This window comes from Myxocyprinus asiaticus, chromosome 8 (genome assembly GCF_019703515.2).
Source record: "Myxocyprinus asiaticus isolate MX2 ecotype Aquarium Trade chromosome 8, UBuf_Myxa_2, whole genome shotgun sequence".
NCBI lineage: Eukaryota > Metazoa > Chordata > Actinopteri > Cypriniformes > Catostomidae > Myxocyprinus > Myxocyprinus asiaticus.
In genome coordinates this window covers 34,960,537-34,977,420 of record NC_059351.1, presented here as the reverse complement: position 1 = coordinate 34,977,420, position 16,884 = coordinate 34,960,537, and the positions used below count along the sequence as shown (strand labels likewise).

The window sequence follows — 16,884 nt, the reverse complement described above, 5'->3', positions numbered from 1 at the left end:
TGCTTAATAAATAATAAAATCTAAATCATAAAATCCCTAAGTCATCTATATCAAAATGTAGCAAAAATAGACTATTATAGTGAGAATAAAAGGAGGGATATTGTCATTTTGCTACAGTCCACATTGTGTTTATATTAATTACTGTCTTGACTCGCTTGTGTTGTCACTTTTCTTGTCACATTAATGTAAAAAAAAAAGAAAAAAGGGTACTACTACTAAGAGTGGTATCCCAACTTTTCAAGTCCTAGTTACCTAAAGTCCTCTGCAAAATGTTTTTGTCATTCACAGCATATGCCAGATAATATAGCCTAATAACCATTCAACCATAATGTACTTTTATGCACATGTTTCTAATGTTGGCACCTCCTTAATAAATGCTTCACAGATGTCCACTTTAAGGTGCATTTTCATATGTTACTAATATTAAATATGTGTTATTAATTATTTATAACATTGAAGTAAAATGGCTCACTATTTGGCAGGCATTGCATGAAAGTCACCTTTTTTATGAATGCTGTTATAACCCCATACCAATGAAATATAATGCATTTGTAATCTTAGTCACCATTAATTAAACCCTTTACAACCCAACAAAGGGAACATTAGTGCAAAGTGTTTCCTTATTTTCATTATGTAAATGCTCTTAGTTTATTATAAAAACTCCAACATAATTTGCCTTTCGAAAGGACAATCTAGTACAAATATTGTCATGTTTCCCATTAACAGATGGATGGATGGACGGATGGATGGATGGACAGACACAGACAGACACAAACAGATGGTTTATATAAAGAGCTGCCTCTTTTACTTTGTGCATCTCTGCTGTTTGCTTTATCTGCTTCCTCCCTGGAAAGCTCTGAGGTTCCCACCAAATTCTTCAGACCTAAAACCATTTCTCCTTCTCCCTGAAGGCATAAAACTTTTTAAAAAGTTTCTTATGCATAAGAAAGAACATGTGAAACCACTGATGAAAATCCACATATTTTCATGAAAACATTTTAGATTGCAAATTGTTTCAAATGTCTGACAAAACTGTCAAAACAGACTTGTCCCTGTCCTGTCAAATTTAATTTCTAAATGTATTAATAATGGCTGAAAACAGACAAAGAGAAAATACATTTGTACTGTAAATGATTAAGTATATGCTTGTTTTGGCTGGTGGATATGGTAGGTTTACATTTAGCTCTGAATGCTGCATTGGAATGACTTTATAATTTGAAAAGCATAACCAAATAATACAATATTAACCAAATATATATATATATATATATATATATATATATATATATATATTTTTTTTTTTTTTTTTTTCACCACAGATTCCCAGTAAATATTAAAACAGACAACCAAGCATTTATGGTCTATTATAATAAATGTGTAAGCAATATTTTCCATTATATACTTCTTTAATTTTATATATATATATATATATATATATATATATATATATATATATATATATATATATATATATATTTAAAAAATAAACATTTTATTTGTCCAAACCAGTATCAGACTGATGGAAGACTTTTGTCCAAACAAACAATTGCTGAACAGGCATTGCAAACAGATTTGGCGTAAACGCCACAGTTTACATCAAATCTCCTATGTATACGCCATTCACATCCTCTGGCTTGACACAGATGACCCAGAGGGGCCGTGTTGCCTAATGGGTCAAAGTGCATCTTAAATCACTCCTATACTGGAGTGTCTTCCCAAGCCAGAAACAGACAGTTATCACAAGGCACTTATATTTCAACATTGGAAACTCATTACATTTTGAGATAAAACAGCATTGCTTTAAGTGGTAGGATCTATAGTCTGGTCCAGTGCGCTTAAAAATAACTAGCAGCTTATCTAGAAAATTGGACTGATGCTATGACAGTCTAGTCTATGAAATGTTGTATTATAACCACTGTCAATCATGATATGTAAAATAATGTACAGTAAATCACAGTAATGCATAGAGTAAACAGAGCTATTTGGTTGCTATAGTGCTATAATAAGTTTAAATCTAAATATTTGTTTATAAATGTGCAATATTCCTCACTCAGTTGTGGTAATTAAGATTAATTCTACTGTGTGTGATATCATATTCACATGCACAACAAATGTGACCTTTTTCTTTCACAGACACAAGCGTATTCATCTACACAACACTTTATTTAACAGGACCCCTATACATCTCTGTCCAAAAAGTATGATTGTTAATAAAAAAAAAATCAAAAAAAAAAAAAAAAAAAAAAATCTGGGTTACAGTGAGGCACTTACAATGGAAGTAAATGGGGGCCAATCCAAAAACATTTAAATACTCACTATTTTAAAAAGTATAGCCTCAAGACATGAACAATAGTCATGTTAAAATGATTTCTGTGTGATGAATACACTTACTAACCTTTTCTGTGTAAAGTTATAGCCAATTTTACATCTTTGTTGCCATGACGATGTAATGTCAACAAACCCCAAAACCCTAAAACGACTGTAAAAATGACAATTTAAACAACTTTACAGCTCAAATAATACATGAGTTTTAACAGAAGAATTAATATGTGTAAATTATAAGCTTCACATTTCTGCCTTTAAACCCTCAAAAATTGGCCCCATTCACTTCCATTGTAAGATCATTACTGCAACTTTAATTTTTGCTTTTTAAGTATAGGACGGATGAGTCAAAATTAGTTTTTGTGGTAATCGATATTATGCCACAAATGCTGTCGATTGAGCTTAACTTGTATTGAACCCGGAATATTACTTTAAGAAAACAAATATTTCAACTTACAGATGCAAATGCAAATGTTTACAAATACCAAGGCCATTAAATATTAGGAATATTAAAGCAATGTATACAAGCTTACCAACATTTATGAGTTTTCTTAAAATTCACAGTGTCAAAATAAAGCAAGGATATGTTTGTACTGTATATCTCTTTTGGTTTTGATTACAGAAAGACCCCTTCCCTGTGCCCTTTTGCTCAGAATACAGAAATTATTTTTCTTCCTTTTTTATCTCTTTGTGTGTATAACACACTATGACCCAACATTTCTTGCAATTGGATGCCTTCCTAGAAATTACTCTTAAATTCCACAGAGGTCAAGATCCAATTTGCCTCCTTATTGCTGGAATTGATGGCTAATGAATAGAGCTGGAAAATGTGAGATTTGCAGTAGCATGTTGATTGATACAGTACAGTACAGTGAAGCGCATTTTTAATTTCATTTTGATATTACAGATTCATCTTAGACACCTTAGACAAGGTTAGGCAATAGAGATAAGGCCACCTCCCAAGCATATATATGTATGAAACATAGCAATTCCGTTTTCAAACACAATGGCCGGTTAAAAAAAAAAAAAAAAAAAAAAAAATATATATATATATATCTTCATTATCTTCCTACCTCACTAAATATACAGAGGTGACGTCCAGCGTACAATATCTAAATAAGTTTGAGGCAGGTGGTGACCTGAACTGTACTTGCATGTTTCTGTTTCTCTTTATAATAGTAGAGCTATGACTGTGTCCACACTAACAATAACAAATGGACATTAAACTGGACACTGAATTTGAAGGATAAAGGCTGCATCCTCAGTGTCATGCTGGGAATTTCTTTGGCAAAGCTCATACACACACACTCACACACACACACAAAAACATATTGACACACCCCACTTCACTCTTCCTTTCTCCAACTTCCTTTCACGTCGGACAGTGACGATCCAAAGCACGTTCATGGGGCAGTGTTTACGTAGGGAAAACACGTCGAGCTCCTGATGAAGATTAGTTTATAGCTGTTAGGTTCAGCTGCATCCTGTTGCTCTTCACTCCTTCCTCTTCTCATTCAACAAAACAACACTGAGAGTCTATGGGAACAGCTGCTCCGGGTCTACGGAAGACTTTAAATATATCAGGTTCATTGTCTGCAGCTATATATATATAAAACCAGTCTCATACTGTGCCAAGCACGAATGGCCTCTAGTTTCCATCGTACAAAAGGTTATAATGTTAGACACCTCAGAGTTGCACACTGTCTGTTTTTGATAATGTGTTTTAAGCATGATTGTAGACTGTGGCTGTAGCGAGTCCTCCATGCTCACCTATCAGTCGCTGTTTTTACGAAGGCTTCTGTCAGTATTGAGGTTGCAGGGCTCATGGTTTTTACACTGAATGCTGGTGCCATTCATGGGGCCAGAGCTTGACACCTGGTTCTTGGTGTAACACCAGCAGCACAGGCAGGACTGGTACAGTAATACAATAAAGAGAAAACAAAGGAACAAAGGAAAATGTATTGATTTTTAAGTTTTACGTATATTGTATTAGAGGTGAATGAGTTTAAATGAACCAAAATGTCGTCTTTGCAGCACTATTTTTTTTACGTTTCTGCAGCAACATGTTTGGACCATAGTAAATCAACTTTGAATATTTCTTTTGGACCCGCACATAACCTCACACACAAATCATCTCAGGCCAGTGAAATTTCAGGGTGTAGTCCATTTTTGCTTGTACAGTGGTGTTTAAAAGTCTGAGTGAACTTATAGAAAATGCTTCTATTTGCATATTTTTGGTAACAGTTTACAAGTTTCCATTTGTTACTATTAGTTAACAACATTAGTTAACTTGAACTAACAATGATACTTTTACAGCATTTATTCATCTTAATGTTAATTTCAAAATAGACTAATACATTTTAAAAATGTAAAGCTGCATTTGTTCACATTAGTTAATAATCACTATGAACTAATATAAACTAACAATGAACAATTTCATTTTTATTAACTAACATTAACAGAGATGAATAAATGCTGTAAAGAATATCATGTTCATTGTTAGTTCATGACACCTAATGCATTGATTAATTTTAATGAATGGAACCTTATTGTAAAATATTTATATATATATATATATATATATATATATATAATTTATTCATTTAATACAGTTTTTTTCCATTAGAAACTATTATCTGCATGACAATTTAAGTAAAAAGTTGTTGATTTTTCTTTTTTTTTCATTGTTTTTTTTTTTTTCCAGAATGTTCCAAAGAGTGTACTAATGTGCTAATTTTACAAGTGGCAAAAATAAGAATTTTACAAATATCTAATTCATTTGACCTTTTTCCCCCAAAACTCCCAAACTTTATGTTTATTTCCAGATATAAGTTACATTTTAAATACCAGATTTTTAGTGTGGACTTAGACTGTTGGACCCTGCTGTATTTTTTAGCTTTGTCTAACAGAGACTTCAGCTGCGTTATAACTTTAGGATCATCCTCAACTTATTACTGGAAGGGGCCCACTTTAGGGTCTGACATCAGAGTCTGCAAACTATGCTCACTCACAATGAAGACAACCAGGGCCAGGCATGGCTTATCTCTCTCTGAGCTGGCAGAATGACTCAAAGCACTCTAAATGTTGTCTTCATAAATCAAGCACAAGTCCCAATTTTGCTTTGTGGGAGCCATTGTCAGGTTTTGAGAACCCATAGTGAGGATTCACTCAGTAAAAAAAGTTGCACTAGATGTAAACAGCACCTGCCACACAGCGCAGCTATTTGTACTCCAATAGTATGGTAGAAATAAACAAATTAAATACAAATTGCACCCTTAAGTGTTGCTGCATGGCGTTGTGTGTAAAGATGGAGTGGATGTGTTTTGTTTTCGAGTGGACAGACCCAGGTTTGATTCCCCATTTTGTCCCACTTTTCCCCATCCTGTTTTCTGTCTCCACTCTTAATATTTTCTTTAATCCTACTTATAATAATTAATACAAATGTATATTAAAGTGGATTGTCTTGCAGTGATTTGGTCACAGTGACAGTCCGGGAGTTGAGAGAGAGAGGTTTGATATGGGTAAAATTAACTATGGTTTTTACTATTAGTAATATTGTAGTAAACATGTTTTTTTTTTTTTTTCATGGAATAATGGTGTTAATATAGTAACCATGTTTTAATTTTGTGGTTACGATGATTTTACTACAAATACCATGGTGATACTATGGCTATTGTAGTAAAACCATGGTTAAATTTGTTAGGAAATGTTAGGTTTAGGGGCTGATGTAGGGTGTCTGTTGCACTCTAAATAAACACAATAAACATGCTGCAGTGATGCCCGTATAGTGCATGTTAGTATTTAATGAGGAGTGCAAATAGTATCTGCCACTTTTTGTCTATTTGTATTATAATAATGAGGGAAACAATTACATTTAAGCTCACCTTAAAGCAATTCTTGAACTTCTTGCTGACAAAGTAGAGGATGATGGGATTGATGCAAGAGTTGACAGTGGCCAAGTTTATGCCGAAATAATCCATGATTAACAGGAAGCTGAAATGTTTGACATTCATTTCATTTTTTTGGATTGTATATAAACATTTAGAGTACAAACACATTTACATCACAAAATATTATTTTTTCCTAACATACTCGATGCTCAAGCAGTAAGTAAGCGAGGCATAACTTAAATCAGAACTCTCCACAAAGAAAAAGATTGTGTTCACTCACTTGAGTAGGTCACAACGTCTTTCATCATTAGGAACATAAACCATTTTCTTCAGGAGTCTGCTGAGATGCAGGGGGAACCAGCAAAGAGCAAAGATCAGCACTAGACAGAAGACTGCCTTAGCCACCTCACGTCGCTGCAGAAAATAAACAAAAACAGCAGTCAAGACATTAAAAATCATTTATACATTTCACAGACTTTACCCAACATAACAAACATAAAAAACAGGTTAACAAGAATATTATAGAATCTTGTAATTGTTCATTAAGAAAGCAAAGCAGAGCATCATTATGTTTTTTATGATAAAGAGCTGAAATCATTTGTATTTAGTTTATATGTATTAAACTCCCGCCCATATTTTATGTATTAAACTCTTCCCCCCACACCTGTTTGAGGTGTTCACTGAGGGCAATCCGAAGGCTTCCATTTCTGTGGTTGAGCATTTCACATGTCATGAGGGTGTAGAAAATGGCTGTGCAGGCCAGCGGCACGCAGAAGTAAAAGCCAAATAGCCACCAGTCTTTCCAATCTACATAGGACTGAGAGCAGATGAAACACATTAACCTATTATGTTTACAATATGCACTTAATACAAATGGAGAGTTACTGTGCCATACACTATTTGCAGTCAGTAAGAGGTAACTTAAGAGGTGAACCTTTACAACAATTAATTGCAAACTTTCTTGTTTTACTGTAAAAGTTTTTATTTTTTCTTTATTTTCATGGTGAGCACATATCATGATGTGAATGGTTGCTCAGTGATAGGTCTGAAGTGTGATCCCCTAATCATTATCTGAGCACCAGTTACTCCCATATAACTTACTGTTACACATATAAAACAGTACTCCAAGTTGTTAAATACAATAGTCATTCTCAACTGGTAGGTCTGGGCCCAAAATGGGTGGCAGGTCTGTTCTGATAGGGTTGGGGACATCAGGGAAAAACAATGCTAATTATAAATAATAAAATACAACTAACAATTCAAAAGTGCATACATAGGATATCAAAATAAATAGGCTTGTCAGCTTTTAAAAGAGAGGAAAAATCCTTTCTACAACTTTTGTTGCTGATATCAAAAGCTGCGTACAATAAAATTCTCAGTTATTTTGGCACTAATTCATCTGTCTCTTGGTAGATGCTAGCCAAATTAGGCAAATCCAAAAACCATGAAAACCATGAAAATACATATGCTATATATATATATATATATATTTAAATCAACCCAAACTACATTAAAAAGAGATTGTCTTGCAGTTGGAATAAACATGGTCTGTGCCAACCACAGTGTTTTTTTGTCAATTTTGCTAATTTGTTAATCACTTTTTAATTACTTTCTTGGGGCTATGCAGTTTATGGTAATGATAATAAATTTGATGTTTGGTGTTAAGGATATTTTTGTTTCTTTTGCACAATAATTGATTTGTCATTCGATAAACAATGGCATTGGGTCGCCACTTGATGTCCAATATAAAATTGGGGTCCTGAGGGAAAACCAGTTGAGAACCACTAGAATTCAATTTGATGATCATTTAAGTACTTTTGTGTTGTATTGGATTGTCTTGTGTCTGAATTCTTTATTTGTTTCTGAGATTAATAGCAGATGAGCTCATGTGAGAAAATGAACTGTGTTTCTCATCCACACATGGCTCTGCTTGAGGGAGATACATCAGTGTGTAATTGCGCTCATGGTCTGCTATCAATTTGCCTCTTTGGGCAGAACAAAGCGAAAGAAATCTCCAGATAACGTCTGCATGGGGCAACTAAAGAAAACTCAATTTTGTCAGTGATTTACAGAAAATGTTTTTCAAAGGATCAAAGTTTGGTGAGTTTTTACAAGATCACAGAAAAAACCTTTATAGCATCCTGCTTGAGGTCTATAGGACAGGATGCACTGTTTATTGCAAACAGGTCTTTATGTGGAACAGAGGAAAAAGAAAAGGTTGATATTCATCTGGTTAAAGTGTACCATCATGAAACTGGATTGAGGCTTGAGCATGCACGTGTGGATTGTTTGGTTGTTGTAAGTGAAGGTGACCATGTTGAAGACCACTGCCTCTGGCACAGCCAGGATGATGGACAGGACCCAAATGGAGACGATCTCAAAGGCAGTAAAAAGGGGAATGCCAACTCCCTGCACTCTACTCCAGGAGGCTACAGCCCTGTACCTGAACCACAGAAGGACAAATTACAAACCATTAACAAATCTCTAAGAGAATTCATTGCCTTAAGCATATTAATCTTTTTTGTCATATAAAACAACCTGATCACACAGGAAATCAATATGCTGCTTCAGAATTTACATGTACTCTAAAATTGGCCCCATTCTGGCGAATTACTGAGCGCCACCCCTCATCAGACATTTTTGCATCAATTCAAATGTGTTCACCTTTCCCTATGGCACTTTTGATAATGCGTTGTGCAAGCTATCTCTGAGACACAGGTTTGAGTCCCGTGGAAACCAGGAAGTAATTGCGTTCACATAAACAATGGTGAGCGTCATTCGGAAGTTGCAGTTTTGCACAAAAATTACATCCACTTTTTACTCCACTGACAGTTAGGTTTAGGGTTGGGTTTTGGATTAGCAAGAAGTTTTAACAAAATATGCATTCCTGTTTAACTAAAAATAAACTCACTTTTGGCGCCTCTCTGTGGACGTTGTGTCACAAGGAAGGCCCACTATCTTTGACTTTGAAAACCCCTGTTCTAAAACATTTGAGTAGTTATTGGATTGACATACTCCTAATCCTAACCAAACCCCTAAACCTAACCCTAACAGCACTGAAACCAAACATTTGCAGCAGGGTGGCATTTGTTCGGAATTCAGCACATGAAGTATACATTTTGGTGGAAAAATAGGTTCACACCATTTTCCTGATTTTCATGTTGTTCTAAGATGGTTGGTCATGGTTTTATCATTTCAAAATACACAAGCACAAGAGATATACAGAGACACCTAGGAGAAGCTAAGTCAGTAACAGCAATCCCACTTGTTGTACTGTAACACCTCTGTAACTGACCACACAGAAGAATGTTCAATCCTTAATGGAATCAGATATGTATCCTGTGGGAATGCTCCTGTCAAAGTATTGCAGTACAGCTGTGGCAACACTCAGCTACTGGTTTAGAGCTATAGTAAGCCTACGATAGCAGAAAAGGTTGATCTGAAGTTTAATGAAAAGACTGCTTTGCATTTTAATATTTATATTACCAAAATGCTCACAGCCATATACTTCAGGTGTTTGTTTGGATAAAGTCACTGGTTTGCGTGGCTGATTGTTTCCCTTTGCTCAAATTTATATTTGCTTGTTTGTTTCATTAATATCTTTTCTCTTGCGGATGTTTCTATGAAATGGTGCATCAAGATTTTATATGTAACTATATATTTTTTTCATGAACCATTTGAATATTCCTGTTTAACAACAATGGGGCGTTTATATTTTAAATAGTAGTGATGTATCCACTATGCAGACACTCAGAAATAGAGAAAGACATGATATTAAAGCTCACGCAACATGGGGAATACAAATCGGATGAGATGTGCTGAACATTTCCTCAGCATGATTCAGGAACTAATTAAAAGCAGCTGTGCTGTTGTGAAATTAAAACCAGTCTTTTGATTCAAGTGGTTCATTCTTTTAAAATGGCAACAGACCGCTACATATTTGTGGCTTTTACATAACTAAATCTAAATTAACAGGTTTTATTTTAGCCAGATATATTATTTAATATGGCTGAATCAACCTGAATACATTAGTTTACACCCACAAAAGTATTTTTTATGAGTAAGATCAGACAGAAATAGCTCTTTAATGGAACAAATGCTATTATTATTATTATTATTATTATTATTATTATTATTACAGTTTATAGTGCCTGATGTTATAAACATCCTGTAAAAAGAAAGTTAAAAAGCAGACTGACAAGTCTTACTCTATTTTACTGGGAAAATAATATAAATAAAATACAAATATTTAATAAAAAAATAAATAAAATCAAACCCAGTAAAAAATTGAATAAATCTTGATCATTTCATAGTTAGAACTGACACTATTTTATAACACTAAACTTGTCTATGGTCAAGACTGAAGCTGAACAAATAGGCAAAAAGAAAAAAACTGCAATTTAAGTTTTAGTGCCTAATCTTACAACAAAATAACAGCATTCATGCTCTCTGCTTTCTTCTTTTTTTATGGTAGTGATTAAACAGAGATGGGCAGGTGGCTTCAGGCTCCTGATGAGAAAAAGACTTTCTAATTAGAGGTGCCCATTAGATCTGACCTTATAAACTGGAGGAAATGCCCTGATTCAGACAAGGACTTGACAAACTCACGTCCCGCCTTTTCCCCTAAACCACATGAGCAAATCCATTAATGTTGCCAGAGAAGCTGTTCATGGGCACCACCCTGATCGAGATGATACAGGAAATACAGCTTTTCCTTTTTCATACACAATATATATATAAACAAACAGATCTATGCTCTGTCTCTTCTGAGCTAAAAAAAAACCAAGTACATTGGAAAGAAAGAAAATGATTTTTTTTTTTATGACCTCTACATAATTTGAGCTCAATTACGCAACAAATAATTTAGCAAGAAAGAAATATTTTAAAACATTTTTGAAATATTAAGGATTTCTGGTATGGTACTAAATCTTTAAAAACAACTGTCCTACTATAATGTTTTATTTTTTAATTTTTTTACTTTTTCACTTATATATGTAACATATGTAACAACAGTTGTATCCTGTAGGTTGCCAACTGAAAGAGTATGCCATGGTAAAAACCTTAACTCCATCTTCTGACCTTTGTCTATCCCTGTGACCCTAAGACCTCAGCAGTGAAATTCGAACCCTTAACTTCACTGTGGCCTGAAGTTTAAAGGTCAAATGAAGTGGAGGTTTATGGGCAAGAGGGGTTAGAACAAAAAAAGCTTTATTTTATCAGATGGTTTATATAGAGTTTCACTTTTTAAAATGTCCATCAGTTTAAAAGTTTAAAAAGTGTCATATTTTACTCTGGTGCAGTTTTAAAACAGAAAAGGCTGATTTCTAATAGCTAAAAACATATTTTGTATGTTGTAATGAGATTTAGAACAGCAGGGCACAAGAAGCAGAGTGTTTCGCATGACAACATTATCACACGTGTATTCTTAGATATCAAAATGGTTAAGTTGTAAATTACCTGTCCACGCTCAAGGCACACAAATTGAGTACTGTAATTCCCACAGATGTTTTCTGAAGGAAGGGCACCAACTTACACAGGAAAAGTCCAAAGGAGCTGTCATCAAATGGCCATTTTGTTAGAAGTAACTGCACAAAAAATAGAATCATTCATGATCATGAGACTCCTTTTCCGCATAAACCACTTAGAATAATGAAGCAGAATACATTGCATTTAGATTAATTAATTTGTGTTGAATTGAGCAAATTGAATGTATTTATTTAAAATGACGCTATTTGTCAGAAATAATTTCAGCATTCTTGATTTCTGGAATTGCTTGTTTGTAAATCAGTTTAAGTTAAACAAGAAACAGATTTTTGTTTTGCTTCTCAGTTCCTGTCTTAGGCCTCGAGGGCACACATCTTGACTTCATGAAACTGATTCAAAGCAGTTTCAGTGGCTGATTTTATATCAGTCCAGACACTTCTTTGGTCAGTGTGTACTTTTCCTAGTCTTCACCTTGAAAGACACCTTGGAAAACCTCTTTTGTCTCCTTTTGTTTTTTTTTTTTTTTTTTTTTTTTTTTTTTAATGACCTCTTGCTTCAGTTCTCAAAGGACTGAAGCTTTTTTGTTGCTTTGGACCCTTACAAAATCTAATCCTTCAAGGGGCCTTGACAAGGTTCTGTGAAAGGACCCTCACTTTTGTTAAACAGGAAAAGTATGTGGATTATACTCAAGTTTAGAAAGGAAACTCCTCACGGGTGTATCCTGGCCCTGATGTATGAGGAGTCCACGTTTAATCAGCGAGGGGAGTGGCACAGCCGGAGAAGAGTGTGTGTGTGTGTGTGTGTGTGTGTGTGTCTGATGTATATTGGAAATTAATGTTCTAGAGTCAACATAAAAAAAAAAATATTCATCATCATCATTATGTTTGAACAACATCTTTGTTTCTATTAACCTTTCACAATAATTTCTGCAATTTCTGTTTGATTTGATGTGTTTTCAGAATTTCAACTTGATTTTCTTAATCAGTAATTAAATTCAAAGTGGTTGAAAAAGTGCATTGAACTTACAACTGAAGGTTTTAACTTTGGCACCACTTTACCTTTATTGAAAAGTTTAAGGCAATTAAGCTTGAATATTGGCCTTAGTAACCATTCACCATACACTTTCATATACATTTTTCCATTTTGTATGGAAAAAAAGCTGCTAAGAAAGTTAATGGTAACTAAGGCCAACATTCTGCCTAACATCTCCTTTTGTGTTCAATGGAAGAAAGAAATTCTTACAGGTTTGGATCAACATGATGATGACAGAGTTTTCATTTTGGGATGAACTATCCCCTGAATTTTCATTTTAGTAGGTGGATTTTTTTTTTTTTAAAGAGTACTTTAGAAGAGTAAATTTGGTAATCCTATGTCAGATTGGAGCTGCTGTAGTTAGCAGGGGCCTCTGTGCACTGTTGAGTGCTGTATTCACTGATGAGCAGAGAATAGGACAAGGTGTTTTTGGCTGGTGATGAAGCACTAGTCAAAACAGGACCACTCATCTTGGTGATGGCACTTCAATCCTTGTGTTTATTTTGGCCAGTCATATCCCTGCTGCTCTCATCACAAAGGCCTCTGTAACCGTAATAGTGCGGCCCTGGAGATAAACTCTGGAGACCACATAACTGTGCACCCTGCCCTGTGTTTCTAACTTCCCTCCCAACTTCCTCTGCCATCTCACTCTCCCTTCCTGCTCTCAAGTATTCTTTTTGTATTGTATAGGCTGGTCTTTCTGCCTGGTTTGTTAAACACCCTTTGAGAACAATATGATGTCATATTTCCTATCAAAAGAGAATAATGAAGAAAGCAATCTAAGGGTTTTTTCACAGAGAAGGTCGTCTAGAAAGCTATTCTTGCTTTCAAAACAGTTAGAATGAGTGCAGTGGAACGGAGCAAACCACAGGTGTCTCATTGTGTGTTTTTTCAAAGCTGAACTACTTTAATGTGAGACAAAAACTTAAAGGAATAGTTTCCCCAAAAATAAAAATTTTAGGCTTGTGTTCAGGTGAGATCTTGCATTGTTCTAAACACAACACAGATTGTCATGTGAACATACATGCCACTATGAATGAGCTTCTCTCATGAGCTCAAGAATGCGTAATAGACGTCAAGATTCTCCCTAAAAATGAATTAAATTGCGAGCTATTTTTCACCAAACCTACTGATTGCCTGTAGAAGACTTGGAATATGACGCAGGAGTTGTGTAGACTACTTTTATGGCACTTTTTGGTCTTTTTCTACTCTTAAAGTGAGGCACTATCCACTTCCATTTTATTGAAAAGATGGTCCAAGATATTCATTAAAACATCTATTTTGGCTTTCCACATAAGAAAGAAACTCAAACAGGTTTGGAACGACCAACATGGTCTCATGACAACTCATATGAAATGACGAAATTGTAAGATATCGTATGAATACGAAGTGGTATGACCATTATTCCCATTGAGACCAACCTATTAATAAACTGAATTTTCAAATCAATACAATACAGGCATCACATTTTAGCTAGCATGCAATCTAATATTTATTTTAAGAAAGGTAACAACTATGAACAAGTTGTGTAAGTCATTCCTTAGTTATTTATGCAATACAAATAACTGATGTATGTCAATAACCTGTAATACTCTTCCCTCATCTTGTTTGCAAACCCCATAGTTTTCTTCCTTCTGTGGTACACAACAGTAATTTTCCTATTAGAATTATGGTTAGGTTTAGTTGTTTTTCACAAGCCAACTCCAACGATTTCACCATTTCGTTACTATTATTATGGCTTGCCTTGACTGGGTTGGGAATGACATGAGGGTGAGAACTTTAAAAAAAATATATATATATTTTGGGGTGAGCTATTCCTTTAAAACATGGCGTTTGTGGCGTGAGACACTGAATAAACAGGGAGGCGTAGGGCAGCAGCCAAATACATCTGTCTGACATTGCCAATTTGTACATAGACAATTCAAAAACAGCATAGACAGAATGCAATAACACATCCTGTGCAAAGCGAAGAAGTGTATTCCTACCTTGTAGACGTTGATAGGGATATCTACGATGATGTAGATAAGATCTCCAAGAGCCAGACTGGCAATGAGGGCATTGGGCCCATTTCTCATACACTTGTTTTGGTATATAATCCTCAGCAATGTGGCGTTACCCACCATTCCCACCACAAACACAGCACAGGAAATTATTGTGTTAATATACTTGAAATAGAGCTTGATGGAGGTGGGAGCCTTGCAGGCTGGAGGGCCCCTAGGTCTGGTGTTGTTACCCATCAGGGCTTTTCTGGAGGTGGGCTGAGGGGAAGGCTGGAGACCCATATGGATGTTGGTTTTGGAGGTTGTGGAGCCTTGAAGGAAAGTGTCCTGAAGCTCCTCTGTGCTGTTTAACTGACATATTCCTCCAGTGACCATGATGGCCATTAGCAAAAACACATGTAGTGTTGTAGAGCCCATTGCTGAACACACTTCTCGCTTTGATTTCCAGATGTGTTGATAAGCGTTGGGTTAGTACTCTTTACCAGAGCTGCAGGACAAGAAACAAGAGGACAGATTATGTTAAGTTAAAGCAAGTCTTAGTTCAGCTTACAAACATTTCAATGGTCTCACATTCTCACAGTATACACATACCCAAATAAATAAACTTACATGTTACAACACAGGCCTCACTATAAAACAAAATCAAAGAGAATTGCTTAAAAGTATCACACTAGATCTACAAAACTTCAACGCAACTTCAAAAGGGATTTAGTGGAAGAGCACAGATGGAGAGTGCCAGTACGATTTACAGTCACGCTATGGGGCAAGTCGTTGCCTTTCCCGTCAAGTACCCATCAGTGTTGGCATGGTGCTGGTGGCACAGCACTACGCTTTTATTTTCATTTGTTATTTTAACAATGTGCGCATTGCATGGCTTTCATCACTTTGGTTTCCGCAACATGCATTCACCCTCTGGTTTTGATTGAGCATTCAGACGGACCGTTTCCTAAACAAATGATCACTTTAACATGAAAAGGATTTTGGACTGCTTCTTGCTTAAACAATGGGAATGGGAGAGCACTTGCATGGACTGAAGACAATTCAAATAATGCTTCAATAAACTCTGAGCTTCATTTTCCATATTTTACTGTGCTTGCAAAAAGAGAAGATTTCAACTTATTTGATCCCAACATACTTTATTTATACTCAGTATGTCTATTAATTTATTAAAAGTTATTCCTTACAATTCTCTTTCAAGTAAGTTACATTATTTTATCAATAAAAACAAATATAAACCTTACATGAGAATCACAAGTAAGAAAAGTTAATCAACTCTTATCTTGTTTGGAATAATTTTCAACCCCCTTTCATTATCTTGACAGCAAAGGAACACTTCTGAGACAAGACACGTTTCTTGCTTAAAGTCCCTGCCACCACCTGGTTCACAAGAAACTATTTAGTAGACAGCCCTTCAAGAAGCATCTCAGTTTAATGTCAGCTCTGCACTAAAAGGATCCTAACAGCACGTAAACTGCTACGCTTATGAATTATAAATTCCTCCTGTTTTTTTACCTACCGCTCCTTAAATGTCTGCCTTCCCCAGGATCCCGTCAGTCAGTCACTCAGTGAGTTAGGGAGATGAGAATTCAGCTAGAGCCCCCAGACATCTGTGTGGTATCATATGAGTAATTAACCAACTATCAAAGTATAGCAGGATCCCATTTGGTCTGCACAACGCACCAAAGCTGCTGTGAAGGGGCTGCACATTCTGTCTCCAGCTTTTCCTGTGGAGAGTTGCCGTATGTGTGTGTGTGTACGTGAGTGATTAAGAGAGAGCACTTTGACGGGGTGGGATTGTAATTCTCCACCTCCCCCCTCGGCTGGGAGGGGGGCCCCAAAGGAAACACCAGTGCTCTGTGAGGCACAGTCTGCCTGGCCGTCGACAATCAGCTGAAGCTCAGAGCATCATGAGGAATTGCAAATCCTCTTCTGAGGATTTCTCTCTCTCTCTCTCTGTGTTATTCTTTCTCTCCTTCTCTCCTTCTCATTGTCTTTCTCTCACCTTGACAGAACCCCTGCCACCATGTCATAACCTTATTCCAAATTATCAGCGGCAATATTTGCATATGACAAACTCACCAAGAAGTCCTATCCTTTAGATGTGGTACTGACAGATAAGCAGGAGAGGTTGGGTGGTGGATGAAGGTGGGGGTCGA

The 16,884-nt window shown here is 35.7% G+C and overlaps 1 protein-coding gene across 3 annotated transcripts; it reads right to left on the bottom strand.

The window, feature by feature from the left end:
* Positions 1–2,204: 2,204 nt before the first annotated feature.
* On the bottom strand, positions 2,205–16,474 carry LOC127445471 (endothelin-1 receptor-like). 3 transcript variants are annotated; one of them, XM_051705581.1, is made up of 9 exons: positions 16,245–16,474; positions 14,714–15,215; positions 11,670–11,797; positions 8,457–8,655; positions 6,877–7,029; positions 6,493–6,626; positions 6,207–6,315; positions 4,093–4,233; positions 2,205–3,881 (listed from the first exon to the last, which is right to left on the bottom strand). In XM_051705581.1, the coding sequence occupies exons 2-8, from the start codon at positions 15,143–15,145 to the stop codon at positions 4,096–4,098; spliced, it is 1,293 nt and encodes a 430-aa protein (XP_051561541.1). In that variant the 5' UTR covers positions 15,146–15,215; positions 16,245–16,474; the 3' UTR covers positions 2,205–3,881; positions 4,093–4,095. The 3 variants fall into 3 exon arrangements, with proteins under 3 accessions (XP_051561541.1, XP_051561540.1, XP_051561539.1); XM_051705580.1 differs by having other exon boundaries at positions 2,205–4,233; positions 16,241–16,474; XM_051705579.1 differs by having other exon boundaries at positions 2,205–4,233.
* Between the last annotated feature and the right edge of the window lie 410 nt (positions 16,475–16,884).

What these genes read in the sequence shown, in the direction of transcription:
- LOC127445471 (XM_051705580.1), bottom strand. Translation starts at nt 15,145, where the DNA reads ATGGGCTCTACAACACTACATGTGTTTTTGCTAATGGCCATCATGGTC. An exon ending in TGTGCCTTGAGCGTGGACAG is followed by an intron (nt 8,656 to 11,669) that starts GTAATTTACAAC and finishes TCTGTGGTTCAG; the next exon opens with GTACAGGGCTGTAGCCTCCT. An exon ending in TCAGTGAACACCTCAAACAG is followed by an intron (nt 6,627 to 6,876) that starts GTGTGGGGGGAA and finishes TATTTTCTGCAG; the next exon opens with CGACGTGAGGTGGCTAAGGC.